This window comes from Taudactylus pleione, unplaced genomic scaffold (genome assembly GCF_031769625.1).
Source record: "Taudactylus pleione unplaced genomic scaffold, aTauple2 ptg000270l, whole genome shotgun sequence".
NCBI classification, from domain to species: Eukaryota; Metazoa; Chordata; class Amphibia; order Anura; family Myobatrachidae; genus Taudactylus; species Taudactylus pleione.
This window is the reverse complement of record NW_028284672.1, coordinates 8,157,378-8,185,243: the sequence shown is the minus strand read 5'-3', so window position 1 is coordinate 8,185,243 and position 27,866 is coordinate 8,157,378. Positions and strand designations below refer to the sequence as shown.

At 43.9% G+C, this 27,866-nt stretch overlaps 1 protein-coding gene across 1 annotated transcript in view; it reads right to left on the bottom strand.

Moving 5' to 3' along the window:
• The window catches only part of HOATZ (HOATZ cilia and flagella associated protein), a 74,459-nt gene that overhangs the window by 33,042 nt on the left and 13,551 nt on the right, over positions 1 to 27,866 (bottom strand). Inside the window, exons 2-3 of the mRNA XM_088481420.1 lie at positions 27,095 to 27,130; positions 24,931 to 25,001 (exon numbers count right to left, since the gene is read on the bottom strand). Of these exons, the coding sequence (XP_088337546.1) occupies positions 24,931 to 25,001; positions 27,095 to 27,130 (107 nt within the window). The remainder of the gene's footprint in view (positions 1 to 24,930; positions 25,002 to 27,094; positions 27,131 to 27,866) is intronic.

The window sequence follows — 27,866 nt, the reverse complement described above, 5'->3', positions numbered from 1 at the left end:
AATCGGCTCTGAATCTGGCCCCATGTGCTGCTTATCTCACCCATTGTAAAGGGTTGGGTACAGGATCCTGGTGGTTGGGATACCGGCGCTCAGAATACCGACAGCGGCTTCCCGGCAGTCTTAATCCCGACCCATTTAGGTAAGTGTCCTAATGCTAAGCCCAAACCCCCCCCTAACCCACCTTTCCTGCATCTTAACCCTTACCCACCCTCCCCTGCAGCCTAACCCTAACTCTCCCTCCCCGCAGCCTAACCCTCCCTCCTCTGCTGCCTAAACCTAACCCTCCCCTTAACACTTACCATCATCCCTCCTGTCAGAGGTCAGGATTCTGGCGCCCGGGATTCTGACTGCCCTTTATTAGTTAATTTTGAGGAATGGCCAAGTTCCCTAAAAACTTAACTAGCTGAAATAGGAGAAAGACATAAGAGAGACTAGAGCAGGGATGGGGAACCTCAGGCCCGAAATCATTTGGTCTGGCCCTCTGAGTTTTTTTCTGCTAGCCTCATCTGGCATACAGGGTACCTAGAATGGAACCCTGCAGCCAGAATCTATGCAGCAGTGCCACCTGGAGCAAGCTTAGGACGCTCCAGACGGTAACACCGCTGCCCTTACAGCTCCCTGAAGCATCCTGAGGATGCTCCGGGCATTGCTGTAATCACAGATGACTGTGGCCCCATCTCTGTCTGACATCACACGGAGGGGGCGTGGTCTGCACCGAGCCCGCAAATAATGTTATACATTTCAAAATGGCCCTTGGTAGAAAAAAGGTTCTGCTCTAGAGGAATATTCAAATAATCTACAGGGCAATACTACACTAAGGGTCTCATTTATCAACAAGTTTTATTATACACAATGGGGGCGATTCAATTCAACGCAAATTGAATAGCGCCGGGAGCGAGCTCCCGGAGCTATTCAATGCAGTGCGCTGCGTGGTCGGAGAATGTCGGTTATCGCGCCTTAACAAGGGTATGCCGTTTTGTATATGGTGCTGCTGTCCTAAACTGACACCATTATGGAACCACTGCTGTCCCAGAAAAAACATTAAAATATAGAGGCACTCTTATAGATCTACACTGTTATAATAAGATATACTGTAACTTTATTCAATAAAGAGTTATATTTTAAAACATTAGTGTGGACCTTCACAGTGCCTCCAAATCAGATTTATTATTTTTTTGTAGGTTTAAGAAACTGTAACAAGAATACATACAGTCAGGTGCATAAATATTGGGACATTGACAGAATTTTCATATTTTGGCCTCTATTCACCACCACAATGGTTTTGAAATGAAACAAACAAGATGTGCTTTAACTGCAGACTTTCAGATTTAATTTGAGGGTAATTACATCCAAATCAGGTGAACGGTGTAGGAATTACAACGGTTTCTATATGTGCCTCCCACTTTTTAAGGGGCCAAAATTAATGGGACTATCAACTCAAAAGCTATTTCATGGACAGGTGTGGGCTATTCCCTCGTTATTTCATTATCAATTAAGCAGGTAAAAGGTCTGGAGTTGATTCTAGGTGTGACATTTGCATTTGGAATCAGTTGCTGTCGACTCTCAATATGAGATCCAAAGAACTGTCACTATCAGTGAAGCAAGCCATCATTAGGCTGAAAAATCAAAACAAACCCATCAGAGAGATAGCAAAAACATCAACTGGAACATTCTTAAAAAGAAAGAGTGCATCGGAGAGCTCAGCAACACCAAAAGACCCGGAAGACCACGGAAAACAACTGTGGTGGATGACAGAAGAATTATTTCCCTGGTGAAGAAAAACCCCTTCACAACAGTTGGCCAAATCAAGAACACTCTCCAGGAGGTAGGTGTATTCTGTATGTGTCAAAGTCAACAATCAAGAGAAGACTTCACAAGAGTGAATATAGAGGGTTCACCACAAGATGTAAACCATTGGTGAGCCACAAAAACAGGAAGACCACATTAGAGTTTGCCAAACAACATCTAAAAAAGCCATTACAGTTCTGGAACAACATCCTATGGACAGATGAGACAAAGATCAACTTGTACCAGAGTGATGGGAAGAGAAGAGTATGGAGAAGGAAAGGAACTGCTCATGATCCAAAACATACCACCTCATCAGTGAAGCATGGTGGTGGTAGTGTCATGGCGTGGGCATGTATGGCTGCCAATGGAACTGGTTCCCTTGTATTTATAGATGATGTGACTGCAGACAAAAGCAGCAGAATGAATTCTGAAGTGTTTCGGGCAATATTATATGCTCATATTCAGTCAAATGCTTCAGAACTCATTGGACGGCACTTCACAGTGCAGATGGACAATGACCCGAAACATACTGCAAAATCAGCCAAAGAGTTTTTGTAAGGCTAAAAAGTGGAATGTTATGCAATGGCCAAGTCAATCCCCTGACCTGAATCCGATTGAGCATGCATTTCACTTGATGAAGACAAAACTGAAGGGAAAATGTCCCAAGAACAAGCAGGAACTGAAGACATTTGCAGTAGAGGCCTGGCAGAGCATCACCAGGGATGAAACCCAGCGTCTGGTGATGTCTATGCGTTCAGACTTCAGGCTGTAATTGCCTGCAAAGGATTTGCAACAAAGTATCAACAAGTGAAAGTTAGATTTAGGATTGTTTAGTTTGTCCCATTACTTTTGGCCCCTTAAAAAGTGGGAGGCACATATAGAAACCGTTGTAATTCCTACACCGTTCACCTGATTTGGATGTAATTACCCTCAAATTAAATCTGAAAGTCTGCAGTTAAAGCACATCTTGTTTGTTTCATTTCAAAGCCATTGTGGTGGTGAATAGAGGCCAAAATATGAAAATTCTGTCAATGTCCCAATATTTATGCACCTGACTGCATGCCCAAGCCCCTTGTTTACTCTCTTTCACCATGAAGTATACTCAATATCCAAAAACACTCTCAAAGTGTATTTATGCGTACAAATATCTAAACTGCATTGTATTGGAGAACACCGGAGTCATCGCTGCTTCTTTAAATTATCTACAGGAGTTGTATAATGACAAGTGGTGCGATATGCGCTCAGTACAACCTAAAGAAGCCAACTCACTCACGTACAGTATCAACTCATTCCACATCAAGGGGCAGAGCTGGCATTGTGAGGGCAGGACACATAATAGGAGTGCCAGACCACACAGTGGTTAAATGAGGGAAACATTATGGAAAGGAGCACTCTGAAGGAGTTTCTCACCTCCCAGACACTACTAAATAGCACACCCAGGAATTACCATTTGTCTGTTGTTTAAGGTGAGCATTGTGTCTCACACCGCTTGAACAATAAAAAATATTATAACATGAACCCACACTCTGTGATTTTTTTCAACACACAACAACCAACTCACACAGAGGCGTATTAAGAGAGGAGGTGGCCAGTGTGCATTCCCCGGGCGGGGCACTCTCCTCTCTACTCGGTGGCCGGCCACTCACTGACCGCAGCAGTAAGATCTGGGCACTAGTCTGTCCAGTACCAAATCAAATTCATTATGGTCAATGTGACAGACAAAACCAGTGCTGGTGGCTGCAAAACCAGGGTTGTGGACAAACAGACGTGTAATCCTGTCTGCCACCACATACTTGAACCTACAAAAGACAGGAAAGCACAATTTACTTAATTTAATAATTTTTGCTGAATTTCTCAATAAGAAACTTTTGGCCTAGGGGTGCTGTGTAAAAAATGCTGGTACTCTAGAGCGCCGTGATTCAAGAAAGTTCAAGAACCACTGCTCTAGTGTCTACTTTGAAAACATTTCACGCAGCAAACTGCATCTTCCCCTTTACTGTAGAAGTGGGCAATATCCGGGAGGTTTCCTAATTTCCCAAGAGCCGGGATGAACATGAAATTCTGGACTCTCTGACTCCTGGACATTCCTGGGAGAATAGGCAAATACATCTGTACACATACATGATAACGGGATCGGTATGAAATCCTGGCTGTCGAGATGCCGCTGGTCAGAATACCGACAGCAGCATCCCGACAGCCAGAATCCAGACGCCCATTAGAAACACTGTTAAATGTTTTCTTAACCCCTACCCTAACCATCCCTCCTCGGTGCCTAAACCTAACCTTCCCCCTAGTGCCGAAACCTAACCTCCCCCTCCCCGCACCCTAATCATAACACTCCCTACCCGGTGCCTATCCCTCCCCCTAATGCCTAACCCCGCTACCTAACCCTAACCCCCCTAACACACCGATACTTACTGTACCTTCGGGATGCCGGCGGTCAGGATACTGGTGCAGGGATCCCGACCTGTCAGGATTTCGGCGCCGATATTCAGACTGTCAGCATCCCGCAAGCCAGGATGCCGACTACATCCTTATGATAACATGTTTAGGAAAAGTTTAAAAGAGTATGAAGATAGTTACCAGTGAGTATATGCTGATACCCAACTCAACATACCCACAATCAAACCTTCTCTGTAAATGCACCAAGCAGTGCATCAATTAATAGAACAAGGCTTGCAAACCCCTTATTTGTCTGCAGGGAGAAACTGGTTGCTCTGTATAATTGCATTACAGAAGTATGAAAGGGTGGCTTGGACTTTTCAAAGTAATATATTTTATTATTTCTTCTATCTATATAATTATTATATTGCATGTTAGAGCTAGTTTCTGTTAATATATTAAAATACAGTTATATTTTGTGAATACTATTAAACAGAATAACATAAAAACAAAATTGATTAATATGTGCTTTTCTGTGATTCTTCAAATACATAGTTATTTTTGTGCATTTAACAAAAACCATTAAATGTACCATAAAATTTAATTGGCCTGTATGAATGACTACAGCGCTATCAAATAAGTATACAAAGTCATAGGAACCAAATAACAGGCACTGCATACATAGTAATGCATACGGTATGAGTTACCGCCGGCCGCATAGCCGGCGGTTCAAATCCTGGCAACGCCAGCCCGACAGAGGAGGAAATCCTGATCGTCCTAAAGGAAAGTATAAACTAATCTAATTCTAACCTCCCCCCTTGTGCCTAAACCTAACCCCCCCTACCCCGCCGCCTAAACCTAAGTCCTCCGGGGGGTGCCTAACCTCCCCCCGATGGGTGCCTAACCCTCCCTCCCCCTAGCCTAACCCTAACCTCCCGGGGGGCTGCCTAACCCTAAATCCACCCGGGAGCCCCTAACTTAACCCTCCCATCCCGCGGCTGTCCGCGGCCGGCGGTTGGCATCACTTCGAGTGGGATGCCAGGTGCCGGTCTCCCGGCGTAGGTAAAATCACACGTTTCGATATTTCGACGCCTGTCATTTAACCCTCGCCGGGATTCAGTAGTCGGGAAGCCGGCTGTCAGCATTGCGTCAGCCGGCTTCCTGAACGTATACCATAGTAATTTAGAATGTTATTTTTCTCCAAACAGTAAGTAGACATAACACACAAGTTCCCAAGTGTTTGCGTGCACATATCTCCAATGTGGAAGAGAGTGGATTTAGGCTGGGGATGAGATAACAGAACAAGTGGGGTGTGGCTCCATTTTGGGAGCACAATAAGCCAGCCATGCATTCCTAAAACATTATCGTGCAGACAGCAAGGAAACAATAAGATCTGACTGGTCTTTTTAGTCTCGGGCAACTAAATTGCAATGTGTGTGTGAACAGGTGGCATGCTGCTGGCCTCCAATAAATCGGATCAATCTGCATCTACCGGGGTCCCAGCTAGGCCTCCCTTAACCTGAAGGCCTCCCTCCCTGGTAACCATCATCATAACCTCCACTGATTTCCCTCCTGGGAATGCATTATTTATTTGGATTACACCTTGATAACCAGATCTGTTTCCATGTTTTGATGTACATTGTTTTTATTCGTGTCATACAGTACTTCTATTTTATGCATACTTGCCTATATTCAGCTGAATGCCTGAGTACATCGAGGGGCGTAGCCAGGCAATGACAAAGTATTGGGTTTGGGGGCGGGACCAGGGCGTGACAGCGAGATTGCATCATCGTGGCCCCACCCCCTCTTCACAATGCCAAAATTAAAGGCTTTGTTATGCAGGGGGTGGGGCCACGATTACGCAATTCAGCGCAAATCGCTTCACCCCCCCACTGCAGGGGTTTCTATCATTAGTGCGGGGGGGGGTCGGATGGGTTGGCGGCCCCCAGGAGACTTGCCTGCCTTTCCATGGGGCCGGGAGCAGCACCCGGTATTCGGGAGGCTCCCGGCCAAATCGGGAGGGTAGTCAAGCCTGATTTTATGTCTATTACTCAGGGAAAAACAGACAGAAAATATTAATAAAAAAACATTTTCATAGGTTTTTGCAAAGCACATTTTCTGTATTCCGAATACTGCCCTGTCTCCATCTTGACACCAGAGGCAAATCGGGGTTCTCCACTAAAATTAATAAATTTCCCCTATAATTCTATTATTCTATTCTATTACTCTATTCTATTATGAGCAGACTCTGGACACCATTCATCCCCATGCTCCTGGCTCTGAAAAAAAAAAAAAAAAAGATTGGGCATGTCGGCAGATTCACATTTCCACACAATGCTTCCGCCTCTGTGATACAATGCAATTAGCTTTATCTAGTAGTACTTGGTGGATTTATTCGGGGAGTTTATCATGTTCTATGCCCGTTACATTAGAGCTATTTGGAATCATTTCCATGCAGACTTGGCACAGGGAGTGGAGTTCTGAGCAGTATCTGTACATAGCTTGATCAGCACTGGACAGTCAAGTATAATAAAGAATAGAGGGTGTCATAAATGGTTGGGGGTGGGTAGGAAGAGAGATTTCATCATTTCAGAGGAAAACCATTGCAGACAAGAGTAGCAAGAAACATTTCCATGGCTAAGCAATGTATTTACGGAATGGGTATGTAATGCCGGCAGTCGGGATGCCTCCTGTCAAAATAAAGACAGCGGCATCCTGATGGTTGGTATACCAACAGGGGTCGGGTAAATATACTTACCCTCCCCCCTTCTCCCCATAACCCTCCCTTCTTGTAGCCTAACCCTCTGCACCCCGACACTCTAACCCTTCCCGTTAGTGCCTAAACCTAACCTTCCTCCCTTAGTGCCTAACCGCCTATCCCCAGGGGTGCCAGTCCCTAACCCCCCCAAAAAAACCTATAGCTAACCCCACTATGCTACCTAAACCTAACCCTCCCCCCTGGGGCTAATGGCTAAGACGCCCCGGACTAACCTGGTTCGGGCTGGCATCTGCCTGTGTGTATTTCGATGCCTATGTGTCCCATGTCGGACTTTCACCATCGGAATTCAGACCGGCGGCATGCCGCCCACCAGTCTGATAACTACATCCCGTATTTACAAACGGGCGGAGCACACCATTAGTGGGAAGCATTGATTTCAACGATCTGATTATTTAATGGTGATATATTTTGACTTTTTTAAAATTAAATATGACACCCTTTCACATATATGATAAGTATATAGAATACTGATAAGTATGTGTCCCATCTTTTAAGCAAATGCTGACTTTCATGATCTTTCTTGAGGTCACTGGTCCTCAAATTATCTAATAATTCATGTGGGATTTTTAGCAGCAAACAGTCTAAATAATAGAACTGACGTTTATAGATTCCAGTTTTTATTCACTCTATTAAAATCTAATCGGTTTACAGCAAAGTACTTAAACAGAAAGCTCTCTGGGGATCTGTTACTTTAAGAACTCACAGCTCCTATGGGAAAGACCTCCGTTTATATACAGGCTTCACAGCATCATCTTCTGGGAAATTACTAACAGTTACACCTGTAAATAATCTTGTAAATAGAATAGTTAAAAATCTCAATCTCATTGAAACCACTCAGCATTAAATGCCGAGACTTCAGTGTGAACCGCTCTGCGACAGCTGAACAACGAGGGAGAATAATCGTTACTGCTTCTAAAAAGGTGCAAACGGCAGACTGCAGGGGCATCAATCAACAAGGGGGGTGAGATGCAAGGAAGATATGTGCACTATTTATTAATCATTTTCCCATCATTGTCTGATTACATGATAGATACTGTAGATAGACAGATAGACAGATAGATATGAGATAGATAAATAGATAGATAGATATGAGATAGATAGATATGAGATAGATAGATAGATATATATGAAATAGATAGATAGATATGAGATAGATAGATATGAGATAGATAGATAGAATGACTGAGTGTCAGCCTTATTACCACCGTTATTAGAAACAAATAGAAGAGGTTTTAGAGAACTAGTCCAGAACAGTATTACTGGTATTGAACATGTTGGGCTAGTGACTGCTACTCAGGCACAAACAGTATATTTATGCTGTCTGCTTAACAATACCTTTCCTAGCGGTAGCCATTGGATAAACTGAGAAAAATTCCTGTCTTTATTGGACCATATATATACATATTAGGTCAGTTCCCCTATATGAAGGGGCATCGATATTTTCACAGCTTGAAAACATGTACCACACATATAATGTGAACAAGAGGCTGCAACTCCAAAGGTGGGCATGTTGGTAGGTATGCTATTATTACTGTGAGATAGAATTAAATCTGCTGCCACTCAACTTGATAGTTTACATTTTCAGCAAGCCCGATTCTGAGTTGGACACAGTAATGGACATCCTTTTGCCGCAGTTGCACCTGCGACTTTATACAGGGCCGGCTCCAGGGGTCTGAGCACCCTGTGCCGGCCCAGTAGATCGGGTGCATAAATTGGGGGCATGGCCTCATTTTCATAGGCCACGCCCCCTGCATGATGTTATTTGGAGGCGTGCCCGCATGGCATGCATCAGGCTGGGGGTAAAGCCCAGCTCGCTCAGCTTCCCCCAGCCCTCTGCCGTCAGTGATGCGCGCGGCATCCATTCACACTGCGCGGTCCGGTACCGCCACACAGCTGCGGCTGTGGGGGTCCCCAACCTCCCGATTTGACCACCCGCTGGCCACTTTGGCCCACGGGTGGAACAGCGGGACAATACTGTCCCGCTGAAATCAGGATGTTGGGGAGGTGTGCGCCCTCTATGGGTGGCGCCCCTATGCGACCGCACTGGTCGAACACCCCTAGAGCTGGTCCTGACTTTATGCTAATGCCGCTGCAAAGCCCTTCCCCGGTGTACATCCGTTTGTCCGTATGTGCTAGGACTGAGATGCCCACTTGCATCGCCTATAGGTGCTGCTCTACGGTCTTTAGATGCACCATGGAAACTTGCACCATCCCTATGCCAGGTGCCGTCTCTCCATCTCAGTATGGCCTCCTATGCGAGCGGCTGTGCGTCTCTTCAGCAATAAGCCGAGAGATGCGAACTAAAAATAAACCACACTTGCAAAATGTTTTATTGCCAATGATCTCGTTTCTGCTAATAATCTCAGACACCCGAAATAACAACACTTTACTCTCTAGTAAGATCGGCACTTGCAGCAATATCGGCACAACATTGAAAATTGAAATTCATTAGTAATAAATCAACCACATCTACAATATTTTTCACCAGGATGAAAAGACCGAGAATGAAACGGAGAAATACATTCAGGAACGTTTCAAAGTCTCTGTTTAAATACTTAATTTAACCTATTAAATACAGCTGTGACATATGTCCATTAAAATACTAAGTAGATCCTAGATTCCTCTGACAACAATCAATTTGTAAAGACAAATGCCGGCATCCTTATTTCGATGTGTAATGATTTTCTTTCCAAGAAGATAGACTACAAATGGCTTTTCCACAATTGATATTAATGTATAAGAGCACTACTCGCCTAAATAAGGTACTAGTCAGGAAAGTAGTCTATACGATTAATTACAGATACAAAAAACAAACATTAGAGGTTTTTCGCTAAGTCATCTGTATTTTATTAGTCAAAGGTTATTGAAGTATTAAACATGCTCAGTCATTGTAATCTAAATTTCATGTTTAGTAATTTGCATTTATTATTTAAATAACTTAAAACAAGCTGTGCACAATTTCAACATTGAAGAACTAAGGCAGGGATGGGGAACCTCAGGCCCGGGGGCCGTATAAGGCCCCCGGAATCATTTGGTTTGGCCCTCTGAGCTTTTTTCTGCTAGCCTCATCTGGATAGCAGGGTGCCTAGAATGGCACCCTGCGGCCAGAATCTATGCAGCAGTGCCACCTGGAGCATCCTTAGGACGCATCAGATGGTCACACCGCTGCCCTTACAGCTCCCCGGAGCATCCTCAGTATGCTCCGAACATCTGGCGATTGTGGCCCGTCCCCGTGTGACATCACACGGAGGGGGCGTGGCCTGCAACGGGCCCACAAATAATGTTATATATATCAAAATGGCCCTCGGCAGAAAAAAGGTTCCCCACCCTTGAACTAAGGGCTTGAGACAGAGATGGACAAATTTGCAGAGCCGCACCCAAGTGTCTGTGCAAATCCGTCCATCTCCGACGCAAGTGCAGAAGGAGGTGTCAGACATCGCATTTGCGATCCCAGCACTGCGAGCGATGGTCGCAATGGTTTCTCCTTTGGTCAGGTTGAGGGAGCTGAAGCTTCCCGTAGCCTGGCCGGGTCCTGGTCACGTAAGAGGCCAGGAATCTGCATCCGTCGATGCAAACCCTTGCCTCGTCCCTCCCGGAACGGTGACCAGGCACACCCTGTATCCACCTGCCCAAAAGCGGCAGCATGTTAATCAATGCTGGGAGGCTTGTGAGCAAGATCCCAGGACCCATTCTGCAAGTGCACAGAATGTGTCCTGCGCAGGCGGAGACCCCTAACAATCGGAGATGTACGTCCATCGTCAGATGAACGTATATCTCTGAATCAGACCCAAAGTATCCATGAAGAGGATACAAATATTTAATGTAAAACATTGTTTATAGTCAGTCATTTAATATATTATTCCTTTGTTGCATGTTGTTTGTATGCAGTGAATAGACCCAACTCACTTTTATTACATAATGATTTCATAGTAAATATATAGAAGAATCACCGGACCTCATATATATTATGCAGAGCAATACATGTTGGTTTTGTTCTGGTATGACTAGATGGTCCACCCAGCAATGATGGGGAGATGGCTCCGCAAACAGCATAGCCTACTACTCATTTCCTCTTTTTCACATTGAGCATAAAAATGTAACCCTCACCACAAAGTAATAACAATGATAGACTATAGAAACAAGAGAAAATTCTACAAAAAATGGAATAAAAGGGGTATTATACAATGATTTAAATGATAATAACTGACCAGACCATTAAAACCACCTTATTGATCATTTGAATTAAAAAGACAAAAAATGTCTCTTTGTGCAAAGATTATTTAAAACAAACAAAATGAAGCTGTTCAAGTATTCTATGTATTTTTTGCTTGTCCTCAGGTGGGCTGTGGGAATCGATATGAATTACCGCCGGACGCAAGTCAAATACCGACAGCGGCTGGCTGACATGGCTGAAAATCCCGATCGTCCCAAGGTAAGTATTAACTAACCTAACCTCCCCCCCTAACCCTCCTTAGGGGTGCCTAACCCTAACCTTCCCCCCAGTGCTCCCCCCCTCTAAGTGCCTAAACCTAACCCCCCCTTCCCCGCTGCCTAAACCTACGTCCCCCAGGGGGGTGTCTAACCTTAACCCTCCCTTCCCCTAGCCTAACCCTAACCGCCCGGGGGAGTGCCTAACACTACGTCCCCCCCGGGAGCCCTAAACCTAACCCCCCCTCCCCCCTGCGGCTCTCAGCAGCGGCGCCCGGCAACACTTCGAGATTTAGACGCCTGTCATTTAACCCTCGTCGGGATAAAGCAGTCGCAAAGCTGGCTGTCGGGATTACGTCCGGCTTCCCGACTGCATACCGGGCTGTGCCAGGACTTTTATTTACCTACCCGCAAGAGGCTAAGCCCTGGCCTGATTAGCACTCTGGAATACATTGTTTATGCCTCACTGTTGATGCCCTTTATGCTTGTTTTTATTTTCCTTACCGTTGTGTACCCATATATTCTGATTTTCTGATTACTCAAACTTTTGTGCTTTGTCTGCATATATGCCTTAAGCTGGGTACACACTAGATGATATATTGGACGATTTTTTCGTTTTGGGACAGATCGGAATGAAAAATCGTCCACATCGCCCAGTGTGTACACACTATCACACAGTCCTGTGTGTCGGTCAACGCATTTACAGATCTGGCTGCAGTGCAGGTCAATCTGAAGATCTGGCGGCCGACACCATGGTTCTGGATGCAGCGGTGGAACGACATATCGGGCGGTCGCACACCAAATTGTGCAGAATGTATGGACCGCCCGATTTATCGTACAGTCTTGATTTGGCATCGCTGGGTACACACATAGGACCTGATTCAGACCCGCACGCTAGGGCGCGATCGCTCACTCTGAGCGATTTTCTCCCATCTGCGCATGCATATAATTCGCAGTGCGCGTGCGCAAGCCATTCATTGCGATCTGATTTTGGTTGCTCGTAAGCCACTATCAGGTTGCTGCTCTGAGTGACAGATAGTGCCGTTTGTGGGTGGTAACAGGAGAAGGTGCTTGGGTACGGGGGAGTGGGGCTGCGAACGCAGACATGTTTGACCGTCAAAATGGAGTTTCATGGGCGTGCATAATTTAAAGGCCACGTCATTGTACATGTCAGTTCGCAACAATTACGATGGACCTACTCGCAGTGCTAGTGTTAGCCCAGGGTCTACCACAAGCCCTGCATGAGCAGGCGATGGTTTCTTCCTCTGCCGATGTTTGCAGTCAATTAATAGGGTAACAGGTGTTACTCATTGCATTGTTTAATAGCAAAGTGGTTGCGTAAATTAGCATTTTTTTCTGTCTATTTTTGTTTGTTAATTGGATATTAAATAAGATCACAAACCCATTGAAATTTAAATTACCAAACAATAGTCCCTATATTTTTTAGTTCACAAATACATGTTTTTTTTCTTTTTGTGGTTTTTAAAGTGATAGTGCTTTTTTGTTTGTGGAACTGCACATCCCAGCATGCCATTCCAGAGTAAATACATGTCTTTTTTGCAATATTGTTGCAGGTCATGCCCGCATTTGTTCAACCATACTATTTTGTTCAAAACAGGACTTACGCTTGGGGGATCAGAACTACAAAACACTGAACATGTGCGGAATCTTGGTGTTGTCCTGGATAGTGGCTTGACACTTAAACATCAGGTATCAGCCACAATTAAATCCTCATTCTTTCATCTGAGGAACATTGCCAGAATCAAGCACTTATTTCCCTCAGAAGATTTGCCTAAAGTCATACATGCATTTATATCATCACGCCCAGACTACTGCAACGCCCTCTACCTTGGACTCCCAGCAAAAGAATTGCACCGCTTGCAGATGGTACAAAACGCAGCTGCCAGGCTATTAACCAACCAGCCCCATTCCAGCCACATAACACCCATTCTCTACTCCCTTCACTGGCTGCCTGTCAGATGGCGAATTGTTTTCAAGATTGGATTACTAACTTATACCCCTTTTACACAAGAGCAAAAACCTGGGTTTTTGCTGGGTCTACCCAGGTCGCAGCTCAATGTAAAAGGGTCCCTGAAAAATAACCCAGGTTAAGTGACCCAGCAATCCAACCCAGGTAGCTACCAGGGTTGGACCCAGGATGGACCTGGGTAATGGACGGTGCAGTGTAAACGGTGCAACCCGGTTTATCTGATCTGGGTCATGCCTAAAATGAGCTGATTGGTGGTTGTGTAGCATTCACCTCCCACTTTTTATGACCTCACAGGTTTAGCAGGGCAAACCTGAGTTCAGTGTGAACAGGACTGACCTGGGAGTAACCCAGATAGAAGGTGCAGTGCAAATGGGTCTGACCAGGGTTGGAACCATGTCCAAAAACCCAGGTCGGACCTGGGTTTTTGGTGGAAAAGAGGTAATACAAAGCCCTACATGACCATGGCCCAAGGTACCTAAAGCAGCTTCTGATTCCATACCGTCCCACACGAGTACTGCGATCCGTTGACGAAGGGCTATTAACAGTACCTACAATCTCCCGGAATTCGTCTGGGGGTCGAGCTTTCAGTTTTGGGGCTCCAACCTTATGGAACTCACTTCCCCACACAGTTCGAGAGGCCTCCACTCTAGAATCCTTCAAAAATAGACTCAAGACTCACCTCTTCACCCAAGTATTTCCCTAATGTCCCTTGTTTAAGCTTATTTTGTATTTTGTACTGTAAAGGCAAATGTAAAGCACTTTGAGTCCTTTAGGAGAAAAGCGCTATATAAATAAAATTATTATTATTATTATTAAAATATTTTATGTTGGTAGAAGGTACAAAAAACATTCTGGACCTCATTCAGAGTCGGTCGTTGCGGCCGCACGGTCGTGCGCCACCGATGTTCGCTAAACTGCGCATGCGTAAAGTTCGCAATGCGCGTGCGCAAACTAGCTGCTACGATCAGAAATTTCTCTCTCCTTGAACACAGCCAGGTCGGTAGTTTGAGTGACAGAATGAGGCGTTTGTGGGTGGTAACATGGGAAGGTGCTTGAAAACGGGGGAGTGGAGATCCGAACGCAAGTGTGCCTAATTATGCGAACGGCGTTTAATGGGAGTGCATAATTAACAAAGTAATGTCATGGCACACGTGACATGGGAGGTTTGTACACTGACCTGATCGTAGTGCTTAAGAGAGGGTATGGTCAACCTTAAGCACTACGACCAGTTCCGATGGTTCCAGATGCTCGCGATTAATCCTTATATCCCAGGAGATGACATGTGTGGTGAACGAGAAGGGGGCGTGATTTAGTCTTACAGCCGCTTCTTACCCTCAGTCGTTCAGCTAACGATCTCATCTTAGGACCGCAACTTGTGATCGCTTAATTTGCATATCCGGCCCCTTTCCCCTACGACCGTGCGGCCGCAACGACCGACTCTGAATGAGGTCCTCTGTCAATGTAGATGAATTTTTTTTTCTTTTTTTTTTTTAAAATAACAAACCCATCAGATTGTGTTTTTCTTTTAAAAAACAAATGCATCATTTGAATAATTTTTGATAAACATAAAAGAAATAAACAATTTAATTCATTAAAAATACATGAGTTTCTGGACGAATTTGGTTTTGGATTACCAACAGAAAATGAAGATGTGGACATACTTGCAGATGTGGGTGAGGAAAGTGGGCCTGTGCCGCCACCAGATGATCCTCCTGCACCTTCTACAAACACATCACCTCAAAACTTGGCAGGCACATCACATGGAACAATACAAAATGAAGATATTCCTTGTGGGCCTTCCAGTGGCACTAACCAGATTACATTTTAGGACATAATTTAGGAAAGTTCTGGGTGAAAAAAATTAAAGATCATCAATCGGATTTCTTCTTCTTTGCAGCCGACTCTGGTAAGCTGAAAATATGGGTCCGGGGGGACCGTCGTGGACCCTACTGGGCGCTCGGTCCAGCCACAGCAGGGCACTGGTCCACCCCACCTTCTATTGGGCCAGTCAGATGTTCTTTCATCTCCCTGACATCTTGGTTTATGGACCTTAGATAGGAGGTTTACTCCAACATGCTGGCCTGGACACCCTCCATGGCTGCTGCTTGCCTTAACACTGCCACCCTAAGCCCATCCAGGACTTCGGTAAGGGTGGCAGTGGAGGATGGGGGAAGCACAATTGATGAAAGTTGTGCCGTCACCCCATCCATCTGAAGGCTTTCAGCCATGTTACTTCCTAAAAAATGGGCGATAAAAAAAAATGAATAGAAAGTAAATTAATTAAAAACAGATACCGAGCCAGGTGTATGCAAATAATTACCAGACTAAGCATGTGGGTCATCTTGTGGAGGCTCCTGATGGTCTACTTTTGCCTCCACCACTATCCTCCTATCTAAGGCCCTCAAAAGTAGATGTTGGCTTTTGGTCAAAGCCAAGATGTCAGGGAGGGGACCCCCTGGCCCATTAAAGTGTTGGATCCGCAATTTCAGCTTCGTCTTGAGCCGACTGCAAAGGTCACTCCACCTTTTGAACAATTGTGCATCAATTATTTTTATGCAAAAACATTTAGGTATTAATTTTACTACTTATTTGCTTGGGTAACTAGAGAAAATTAATTGATATTTTGTACAGTAACCCAAAATACAAAAATTAAGGAAAATGCTTACTTATTTCGAAGAAAATATAACTCAAAATGAGTGGAGTGATTCCGATTGATGATCTCTGTAAATTTCACACAGATTTTTTTCATATCATGTCCAAAAGTGAATCTGGTTAGTGCCACCTGGATGAGTGTATCTGAAACCCAACAAAGTTTAACTTGACCATGTATCATTCCATGTGATGGGCCAGCCACATTTGGAGGTGATGTGTTTGCAGGTGCAGGAGGAGGATCATCTGGTGTGGGATCAGGCACACTTTGCTCATCCTCATCTGGAAGTGTATCCATTACTTCAAGTTCTAAAGCAACTCCAAAACCAAATTCGTCCAGAAATTCATGTATATCAAGTATGCAGTCCTCATTGGCCTCCTCACAATCCATGACTGCAAATTTTTTCAAATCTGCCGTTACTATTTATAGCAATCTGCGTACGCACCTGCTACTATGCGCCACGTCCACGCAGTGCACTACGCAATGCACAAGCGACCAACACACCCTTTAAAAGCGCACCTCACAATTCCAAACACTTTCAAAAGGAGATGTGTAGTGTTGGGAGTGCCCTACTGGCCGCACAAGCATATCCTAGCTGTGGAATGAGGTGAGTCACATGATGTATGATAGGTGTTGTGTTGTTATAGATGTATTAAATCAACCAATGGCCTTTGTTTATCCACCATTTTTGAATGGCCAACCAATCAGACTGCACCCTAGTTTATATAAAGTTTGCACACTGTAATATTTGTCATTGCCATCATGAGATCCTCCAGCTTTTGCAGGCGGGAGCTCCGCATATTGACTGACGGCATGGATCGACGGCTGGGACCCGTAGGCCCGCATGTGCCTAACCGCATCAAGATGCGGGCATACGCGGAGGTTCGAGGGAGGCTGCGGTGCCTTGGATTCCGCCGGACGGTGGTCCAACTTGAACGGAGGTGGTATGATCTCCGGAGGCGGACCACGGTCCTCCTGGAGAAACTGCATGCGGGCAACCGCCAAAGTAAGTAATGCGTTGTATTAGCATTGCGTGGTGTATGCTTTGTGTTGTGTATGCCTTTCTGCGTGTGTGTGTGTTTATGGTATATTTTATGGTTTAGATGGCCTGTTTGTTAGCCACATTTTAAGGTCTGCAGACTTTTTTTTATACACAAAATGGCTGCCAACAAATTTAAAGCTATAATTTCAATACTGTTTTTGAAAAATAAGCACAACTGTTGTAGTCATTAGGTGTGTGTGTTGGTGTGTGTGAGTTTGTGTGTGTGAGTGGGTTTATTTGAAAAACCACATCGTTTCTGACATATGTGTTTAAATGCAGAAGATGGCTGACAATTTGAGTGTCAGGCTACATTTTATGCAGTGTCTCTGGATTATTGTCACATGGGTGACACAGGTGTCTTTATGTAATCCATTTTTGGTTACTAATTTTTTATGGAATAAACTTTGCCTTTGCTCTGCTAAACCAGGGAGATCTGAATAAGATGTTTTTGGTACATTACTTTTTAAAAAAAAATGTCAAAATATATTTTTTCATTCATAGGATTACGTCAAAGAAGAGAAAGGGCGAGGCAAGTTGAAGCCACTCCAACCCCAGAAGAACCTGCCTCCCCCACCCACTCCTCCCCACCCATCCCAGAACCTGCCTCCCCCACCCACTCCTCCCCACCCATGCCAGAAGATGGCTCCCCCACCCACTCCTACTCGCCCACCCCAGAAGATGCCTCCCACACTCCAGAAGATGCCTCCCCCACTCTATCAGTGAGGTACAGGCTGTACCTCACTGATAGACTCCTCCAACTAAAAACAAGATAAGATATCTATCGGTTTTTAGCATCCATTTAATATCAATATTGCTTTCATGTTCTTATCCATGTTTTTACTATATTTTCTTGTCTGATTTTGTTGTTTGTTTTAATAATATCTCTCTGTCATAATTGTCCCAATTTTAATGTATTATAAATAAACTGTACATTTTCACTCTTAAATTTCTCTGTATGCTACAGTTCTTTTCACAATAGGTCATTTATTTCAAATGCACAGCTAGCACTTCCACTTTATATTTATATACACTCTTTCTACTAGTGTGGCACTTTAGGTGCTCTGACCCAATTTCACTGTCTCTCTCTCTCTCTCTTTCTATACATATATATAATTAGCAAAAAAATAATTATATATATATATATATTTATATATAAAAAAAAAATAAGTTTTATATATATATATATATATATATATATATGCAGATATTGGAAAGTTACACTTCTAGATATATGTATATTAGGGGTGAGCGGGTTCGGATTTCTGAAATCCGAACCCCCCCGAGCCCCCCCGATCTGAGTCCGATCCGAGTCAGGCTCGACTTTTCCCGCCTGACTCGGATCTGAAATCGAGGCAAAACGTCATCATCCCGCCTTCCGAGTCTCGCGGGTTTTGGATCCTATATAAGGTACCCGCGTCGGCGCCATTTTCTCACTCGGCTGTGGACAGTGAAGAGGGAGGGTGGGAGTTAGGGCTGTGTAGTGTAGTGTAGTGTAGTGTAGTGCTGCTGTTGTCCACTACTTCAAAGTCCATAGGGGCTGGCTGTGTTGTGCTGTGCTGCTGTTGTTAATAGGGGCTGTGTCCACTACTTCAAAGTCCATAGGGGCTGGCTGGACTGTGTTGTGCAGTCAGTTCTCCATAGGGGCTGTGTCCACTCCAAAGTCCTGTGCAGTGTCCCAGTCCTAAAGGAGTGCTGTAGTGTTGTCCAGGGGGTGCTCTGTCCATCAGGGGTGCTCCCCCCAAGTGCTAAAAAAATAATATATTTTCTGTGTTTGTGAATTGTGTGCGCAGTAGCCACACGTGCATCAACAGAGTAGTGCCAAGCGTGCGCCTGTGTCATAAGTAAAGGGCCGGCTGGCTTGACCGTTAAAGGGTGCTGTAACCCCCGAAAGTACACTCCAGTCCAAACCAAAAAAAAATTATTTTCTGTGTTTGTGAATTGTGTGCGCAGTAGCCGCACGTGCATCAACAAAGTAGTGCCAAGCGTGCGCCTGTGTCATAAGTAAAGGGCCGGCTGGCTTGACCGTTAAGGGTGCTGTAACCCCCGAAAGTACACTCCAGTCCAAACCAAAAAAAAAATTATTTTCTGTGTTTGTGAATTGTGTGCGCAGTAGCCGCACGTGCATCAACAAAGTAGTGCCAAGCGTGCGCCTGTGTCATAAGTAAAGGGCCGGCTGGCTTGACCGTTAAGGGTGCTGTAACCCCCGAAAGTACACTCCAGTCCAAACCAAAAAAAAAATTATTTTCTGTGTTTGTGAATTGTGTGCGCAGTAGCCGCATGTGCATCAACAAAGTAGTGCCAAGCGTGCGCCTGTGTCATAAGTAAAGGGCCGGCTGGCTTGACCGTTCAGGGTGCTGTAACCCCCGAACGTACACTCCAGTCCAAACCAAAAAAAAAATTATTTTCTGTGTTTGTGAATTGTGTGCGCAGTAGCCGCACGTGCATCAACAAAGTAGTGCCAAGCGTGCACCTGTGTCATAAGTAAAGGGCCGGCTGGCTTGACCGTTAAAGGGTGCTGTAACCCCCAAAGTACACTCCAGTCCAAACCAAAAAAAAAATTATTTTCTGTGTTTGTGAATTGTGTGCGCAGTAGCCGCACGTGCATCAACAAAGAGTAGTGCCAAGCGTGCGCCTGTGTCATAAGTAAAGGGCCGGCTGGCTTGACCGTTAAAGGGTTCTGTAACCCCCAAAGTACACTCCAAAACAAAAAAATATATATTTTCTGTGTTTGTGACTTGTGTGCACTGTGGCTGCACGTGCATCAACAAAGGAGCAGCGCCAAGCGTGCGCCTGTGTCCCATAAGTAAAGAGACGGCTGGCTCATTTCTTAAAGGGTGGTGTAACCCACAAAGTGCACTACTCTCCAGCAAAAATAAAAAAATATTTTCTGTGTTTGTGTGCGCTTTAGCCGCACGTATATATCAATATAACATAAATGGAGGACCAAACTTTCTCCGATAAAAATAAAATAGGGAAAGATCAAGAACCACTTCCTCCTAGTGCTGTTGCTGCTGCTGGGAGTTGTTCATCATCCCAGAGAGGAAGTAGGAACATCACTACTTTTACTAAACAATTGACCCTCCAACAGTCCCTAGTGATGAGGATGAAGTACGACAGCAGTCATCCGGAAGCAAAACGTATAACTGAGGCCTTGACTGCTATGTTGGTGTTAGACGTGCGTCCGGTATCCGCCATTAGTGCAGTGGGATTTAGACAATTGATGGAGGTAGTGTGTCCTCGGTTCCAAATCCCGTCTAGATTCCACCTGCATCCTCAAAGCAGCAGCGACAAGCGTGCGTCTGTCTGTTAAAGGGTGGTGACACCCTCAAAGTGTGCTACACAAACAATTAAAATATTGTTCTTTTTTTTTCTGTCTTTGTGAAATGTGTGGGCTGTAGCCGCGCCTGCATCCTTAAAGCAGCAGCGACAAGCGTGCATCTGTCTGTTAAAGGGTGGTGACACCCTCAAAGTGTGCTACACAAACAATTAAAATATTGTTCTTTTTTTTTCTGTCTTTGTGAATTGTGTGGGCTGTAGCCGCACTTGCATCCTCAAAGCAGCAGCGACAAGCGTGCGTCTGTCTGTTAAAGGGTGTTGTAACTCTCAAAGTGCTCCAAAAAAAAAAAAAAATTTTTTTATGTGTTTGTGACTTGTGTGCGATGTAGCCGCACTTGCATCCTCAAAGCAGCAGCGACAAGCGTGCGTCTGTCTGTTAAAGGGTGGTGACACCCTCAAAGTGTGCTACACAAACAATTAAAATATTGTTCTTTTTTTTCTGTCTTTGTGAAATGTGTGGGCTGTAGCCGCACCTGCATCCTTAAAGCAGCAGCGACAAGCGTGCGTCTGTCTGTTAAAGGGTGGTGACACCCTCAAAGTGTGCTACACAAACAATTAAAATATTGTTCTTTTTTTTTCTGTCTTTGTGAATTGTGTGGGCTGTAGCCGCACTTGCATCCTCAAAGCAGCAGCGACAAGCGTGCGTCTGTCTGTTAAAGGGTGGTGTAACCCTCAAAGTGCTCCAAAAAATAAAACATTTTTTTAAGGTGTTTGTGACTTGTGTGCGATGTAGCCGCACTTGCATCCTCAAAGCAGCAGCGACAAGCGTGCGTCTGACTGTTAAAGGGTGGTGACACCCTCAAAGTGTGCTACACAAACAATAAAAATATTCTTCTTCTTTTTTCTGTCTTTGTGAATTGTGTGGGCTGTAGCCGCACCTGCATCCTTAAAGCAGCAGCGACAAGCGTGCGTCTGTCTGTTAAAGGGTGGTGACACCCTCAAAGTGTGCTACACAAACAATTAAAATATTGTTCTTTTTTTTCGGTCTTTGTGAAATGTGTGGGCTGTAGCCGCACCTGCATCCTTAAAGCAGCAGCGACAAGCGTGCGTCTGTCTGTTAAAGGGTGGTGTAACTCTCAAAGTGCTCCAAAAAATAAAAAACTATTTTTTTAATGTGTTTGTGACTTGTGTGCGATGTAGCCGCACTTGCATCCTCAAAGCAGCAGCGACAAGCGTGCGTCTGTCTGTTAAAGGGTGGTGACACCCTCAAAGTGTGCTACACAAACAATAAAAATATTCTTCTTTTTTCTGTCTTTGTGAATTGTGTGGGCTGTAGCCGCACCTGCATCCTTAAAGCAGCAGCGACAAGCGTGCGTCTGTCTGTTAAAGGGTGGTGACACCCTCAAAGTGTGCTACACAAACAATTAAAATATTGTTCTTTTTTTTTCAGTCTTTGTGAAATGTGTGTGCTGTAGCCGCACCTGCATCCTTAAAGCAGCAGCGACAAGCGTGCGTCTGTCTGTTAAAGGGTGGTGACACCCTCAAAGTGTGCTACACAAACAATAAAAATATTCTTCTTCTTTTTTCTGTCTTTGTGAATTGTGTGGGCTGTAGCCGCACTTGCATCCTCAAAGCAGCAGCGACAAGCGTGCGTCTGTCTGTTAAAGGATTACATCGGTGACAGCATCCAAGTAGGCATGTCAGACAGTCCGTACCTGTACTGGCAGGAAAAAGAAGCAATTTGGAGGTCCCTGTACAAACTGGCTCTATTTTACCTGAGTTGCCCCCCCTCCAGTGTGTACTCCGAAAGAGTGTTTAGTGCAGCCGGGAACCTTGTCAGCGAAAGGCGTAGGAGGTTGCTTCCACAAAATGTGGAGAAGATGATGTTCATAAAATGAATTATCAACTCTTCCAGGGAGACCAGCCTCCTGAACATACAGAGGGACCTGTGGTTCCAGCAGGGACGAATTAATACTCTGTGAGGATGAGGATGTACACACTGAAGAGGGTGAGGAATCGGTGGATGAGGAGGATGAGGATGACATCTTGCCTCCGTAGAGCCAGTTTGTGCAGGGACAGATTAATTGCCAGCTTGTTTTGTGGGGGCCCAAACGAACCAATCATTTCAGCCACAGTTGTGTGGCAGACCCTGGCGCTGAAATGATTGGTTTGTTAAGGTGTGCATGTCCTGTTTATACAACATAAGGGTGGGTGGGAGGGCCCAAGGACAATTCCATCTTGCACCTCTTTTTTTTCTTTGCATTATGTACAGTTTGGGGCCTAGTTTTTCAAACTGCCATCCTGTCTGCCACTGCAGTTTCACGCCTAGATGGGTTACGTGTTTGTGCCACCCACTCGTGTCGCTTAGCATAGTCATCCAGCTACCTCGGTGCAACCTTTTGGACATAAAAACACTATTGTGAGGTGTGAGGTGTTCAGAATAGACTGGAAATGAGTGGAAATTAAGGTTATTGAGGTTAATAATAGCATAGGAGCAGAAAAACCTACAAATTCTGTGATTTTAGCTGTTTTTATGCTTTTTTTCAAAAAAATACAGATCCAAAACACAAAACCCAGAACCCAAAACACGGAAGGGTGGTTTTGGCAAAACCAATCCAGATCCAAAACACGAAGAAAGATCCAGATCCAAAACCAAAACACAAAACACGAAAAGTGGCCGGTGCACACCCCTAATGTATATGCATATATGTTTATTTCCAAATTTAGATATATTTGTCTGGATATATATCTAGATCTCTCTCTCTCTCTCTATATATATATATATATATTGAGAGCAACAATATTTAATTTGACAAACAAAGTTGGGGGAAGTCCAATTTGCTAACTACATCCTATATAAATTAGAAGATACAAAAAAAACACAACAGGTGCGATTTACACTGATTGCAATCGCATCAGAACCAATTAAAGGGTCCATCGAAAGCGCAGAGGAGAAAACATGACTCTGCCAAGTAATCACAATGGCCGCGTAGAGTGACGGTTGCGTCCGACAGACAACTACGACTGTAGTCATCGCTCGTTCAGTTAGCGTGGTCTGGTAGGTGTGCTTTCATTTTGGTGGGTGTTTACCCGCTTGCGCTGTGCGTTGCGAGCGAGCGCTCGCTTTGCATTTCCTCACTCGCTGCAGATGCAAGCGATCGCGCCCTAGCAAGCGCGTCTGAATCAGGTCCATAGGCTAGTGTGGGAGAAATATAATTCTCCTTTTGGGTTGGTGAGCTGGACCATGTTTATGGTCATTTACTTTATTGCTCCAGTCATTAATGCAGCTTTACTATGCTTTATTGTAGTTGGGGGGGGGGAGGTTTTTTTTAGGTAGTTTAGTGTAGTTGGAGGAGGGGGGGGTAGTGTTATGGAATCCAAGTATACCTAGGTTGGGGTTAGGTTATACATGGTGGGTGTTATAGGGGAGGTTTGCTATGGGTGTATTTGTTTAGTTTTGCTATTTTGGCGGATGTGGTTAGATTTTTAGAATTTCTTCTGTCTTGGTATGTGGTTTTTATACTTAGGGGTAAATTTACTAAAGTGAGAGTTTTTAGAAGTGAGTTTTAAAAGTGATGTTGCCCATAGCAACCAACCAGATTCTACTCAACATTCAACTAGCACCTTCTAGAAGATAATAGCTAGAATCTGATTGGATGCTATGGGCAACATCACTTTTAAAACTCACTTCTAAAAACTCTCACTTTAGTAAATTTAACCCCTAAGACTCTACATTGGCGGGGTAGTTGTGTAAACTGTCTTGTGTTTAATTATGTGCCTCTTGTAGCCCTCTTTGGTCTCCGGTACAGAGAACCCGAATGGCGCCTTCGGGTACTTGATATTAGTGGCGTAAGTTCATCCCAGACGCCCGGAGGCAAGTTATCATTTAGTGCCCCCCTATTCCCCATATTTACAGCCCTAAGTGTGGTGAATATATTGTGGGTGATGGAGGAGGTGCCCCTTCAGTGCTGGCGTCCGGTGGCAGGCGCCTCCATTGTCTCCCATACTTCTGCCACTGCTTGATATGTTTTCCTTATATGAGTTGTGGTTTTATGTATATCCTGTTTTGATTAGTCAGACCTTAAATTTTACTCTGCCTTATGACACTATATATGCTGTATTTATTTCTTTGGATGGTGTGTATTTCAAAACTTTAATAAAAATGACTTAATTTAAAAAACAAACAAAATGAAAATTATGCACCTGTCAATAGTGTAAATGTCCGTGTCTTGGCTGAATATACTTTCCATTAATAATAAGAACAGTGCTAGATGTGTAAGTTATTCTGACTATATTTTAAGAATTTCAGGGATATTGTACAATTTGAAGTGTCATTTTCTATTCACCAAACCAGGCTGGAAATACTGATCCAGGGCACTCGAAGACAATCACTGGGGCCTATACACCTTCAAGATTATGTGCTTCAAAGTGATTAAAGATGTTTACTTACTAACATTTATTTATATAGCACCAGCCATGTTCCTTTGCACATAGGAAGATAGAATAGTTAATCCGTAAAACAACGAGGGAATATTTTTTATGTTTTAAAAAAAACAAAAACAAAACAATATTAGCAAGTGAGAGAGAATACTTGCCTTTTGTAGATACATGGATCTTTGTTCTAGATCTTGTGCCCTCTGTGCTTCAAATAAGAAATATTCTGTCTCTGAAATAAAATAACTTTACTTATCAAACCATATTATAAAGCAAAATGGCATTATTCACTAACCTGGTCTTAGTAATTGTATTTTCTAACATGATCATTAAAGGGCACATGTTGACTGTACGCAATGGAGGCAGTCATTTTGTTGGCTGGACCAATAGTCATAAGAATGCCCACAAATTCATTATGTACTAATCACATCTTTGGGCCACAAAGCTCCAAATACAGGCCCAGGCAGAACATACAAATTCCACACAGATAGGGCTTTAGTCGGAGTGGAACCCAAGACCCCAGTGCTGTCATATATATATATATATATATTAACATTCATTTATATAGCACCAACATATTCCATTGCACTTTACAATTGGGTACACGAGCACCAACTCACAGGTCACACAATTTATAGGTAAATAGTAATTTGATACATGAGGTTAACTGCTATATACTGAATACTAATCCAAGGGAAGTGGCTCTAGACTGCACACCCTAATGTAATGAGAAGTGCTATCTTGCTGAGATTTATAGTACCACACATAGAATAAAATGGATGTAGATGCACTATGCAATCATTACTACTGAACATTTTAATATATATTAGAATTGAATATCATATAAAAGGTTGTTAGCATATATTTGGCCAAAAAGATGGGACTGCCCACCACCGTCCAGGTCACCTCTTATCGGGCAAGTCCCTAACACTTTGGGGCTTACATCTGGGGCACAGGGCGACTCTAAAAAAAACCCAGCGAAAAATCACCCCAGGGCATCACACTGGTGAAAAACATCAGTGTCATGGCACAGATTAACAGGTGTGTGAAGGCAGCTACTCAGTGTTAAGAGTGTTACAAGAATAAAATGTGGGAAAAAATACATAGATAAAAAACAAAGAAAGTGATATAAAATGTGAATATAAAGGTAAAAAGATGCGATGTCATCGACAAATTCCCTCGAACCCCCGGGCAACCCACTGGCGCTCCTGGACAGAAGATATCTTGCTAAACCGTGCAATGTGACTAACGACATATCATGCGTCCTTAATGATTTCCAGTGCATCGTTAAGGAGATTGCCAGATCTTACTTGCAGTAGGTAACATCTGAAGGTACGACAAACGACCCGCTGGGCCGCGCAACAGATCGTTATCGTTCCTGGAAGATGAACGATTTGCATGTTTTTAAGCAATGTATCGCTTCGATGCATCGTTTTCGTTCAAAGGGTGCCTAAAATCCAGAACAGATTAGGGGGCCCCACGCCCCAATGTTCACCCTTTTGAGTAGCTGCCTTCACACATCTGAATACTAATCCAGCCAGATTAGGAAGTGCTTAGTCGGGTGTATGCTCCAGGGCCTGATTCAGAGTGTGGACGCGAATACATGCGTGGTTGCAATTTCTTTCAGATTTGCAGCTGCGATAATATGCAAATGCTTAGTTTCTGCCTTTCCCTTCTGTAATTGTATGTGCTGGAGATTGCAAAGTCCTCAGACTCCCACTTTGAATGTCCGTGGACAGTGGAAATCTGCCTGTGGATTCAAACACTCCGCCATCGGCGCACCATTGAAATGATCATCGACACTTATGGTGTCCTATGGCTGGGGCAGGGTCTCCTTCAAAAAATTTCTCTAAACAAGTCCTCTGTGGCTGCGGCTCTGCCTCTGAGAACTCATTCTCCGACACGCCTGTGACACTCCCATAACACACATGTATATGCAATATGTATATATATATATATATATATATATATATATACATATATATAGTTTTAAAGTTTGTAGGGGGGCGCTGAGCACTCTAGCACCGGCACTGAGTGCTGCATTAAACTTTGTATTTTCAAGCACAACACTTAGCTCCACTTTTAGTGATGTCAGGCCTAAAGTATAGTTAAAGTAGAACATATCAATATGAACACAATTCAATCAAATTTGAAATAAAAAAGGCAATAACTAGAAGTCAATACTGCTAGACTAATGTGTAACCTGTTATATACGTTCTTTTCTATATAGTGACACATCAGAAAACATTCTATTAGGCAAATTTTAGAAACTACGGGGTCTATATATATATATTTATTTTTTTTTTCCGATTTACATCTACTTACTGAGATCATCCAGTTGCTGTGGTGTACAAGTCATTCCTAGTAATCAAAAGAAAAGACCTTACAAGATTAACTTTTGTCCACAAGACATATAAAAGAGCACAATCCAGCAAAGTATGACTAACAATTTAACAATCAGCAGTTTTCCTAACCCTACTGCAGTATTCCTGCCAATAACATCTATGTAGACAGAACATCATCTTTCTCGGGACAATATTTTTCATCGGAGTTACTTGACTTTTTACTTAAAATAATTCATTGTATGGGATCAACGAGTAAGAGCAAATGTGTATTGATTCCTTTAATTATGTATTCCTGACAAGGCTGTTTCAGCTCAAGTGTCATTTCAGTGAACTCAAAGCCTTTTTAATGTAACAATAAGAGAATTAATGGTCAATAAGGTCTAAAGTCCAGCAGACATTGCTAAAGCTGGGCATACACGGCAAGATAAAATGTCTGTCAGACCAACAGACATTTTATCTGGCAGCCTGCCAGCCGCAGATGTCCCCGGCATACACTGTGAGAGATATCTGACAATGTATATGCCCGACATCTGCGCTCCACCCCAGGGGGAGGAGACATTTCACTGTTCCTTCCATGGGAAGGAACACAGAAAATGTCTATCGGCCGCGGCTGGGCATACACTGCCCGATGCGGCCGACAGTTTACCGGTATGCTGGACAATCCGGCATGCCCGACCGAGCAATATTTAACCCTCGGTCGCCCCCCCCACACGCTACAATTATCGGGGCAATCCGCGGATATTGTAGCGTGT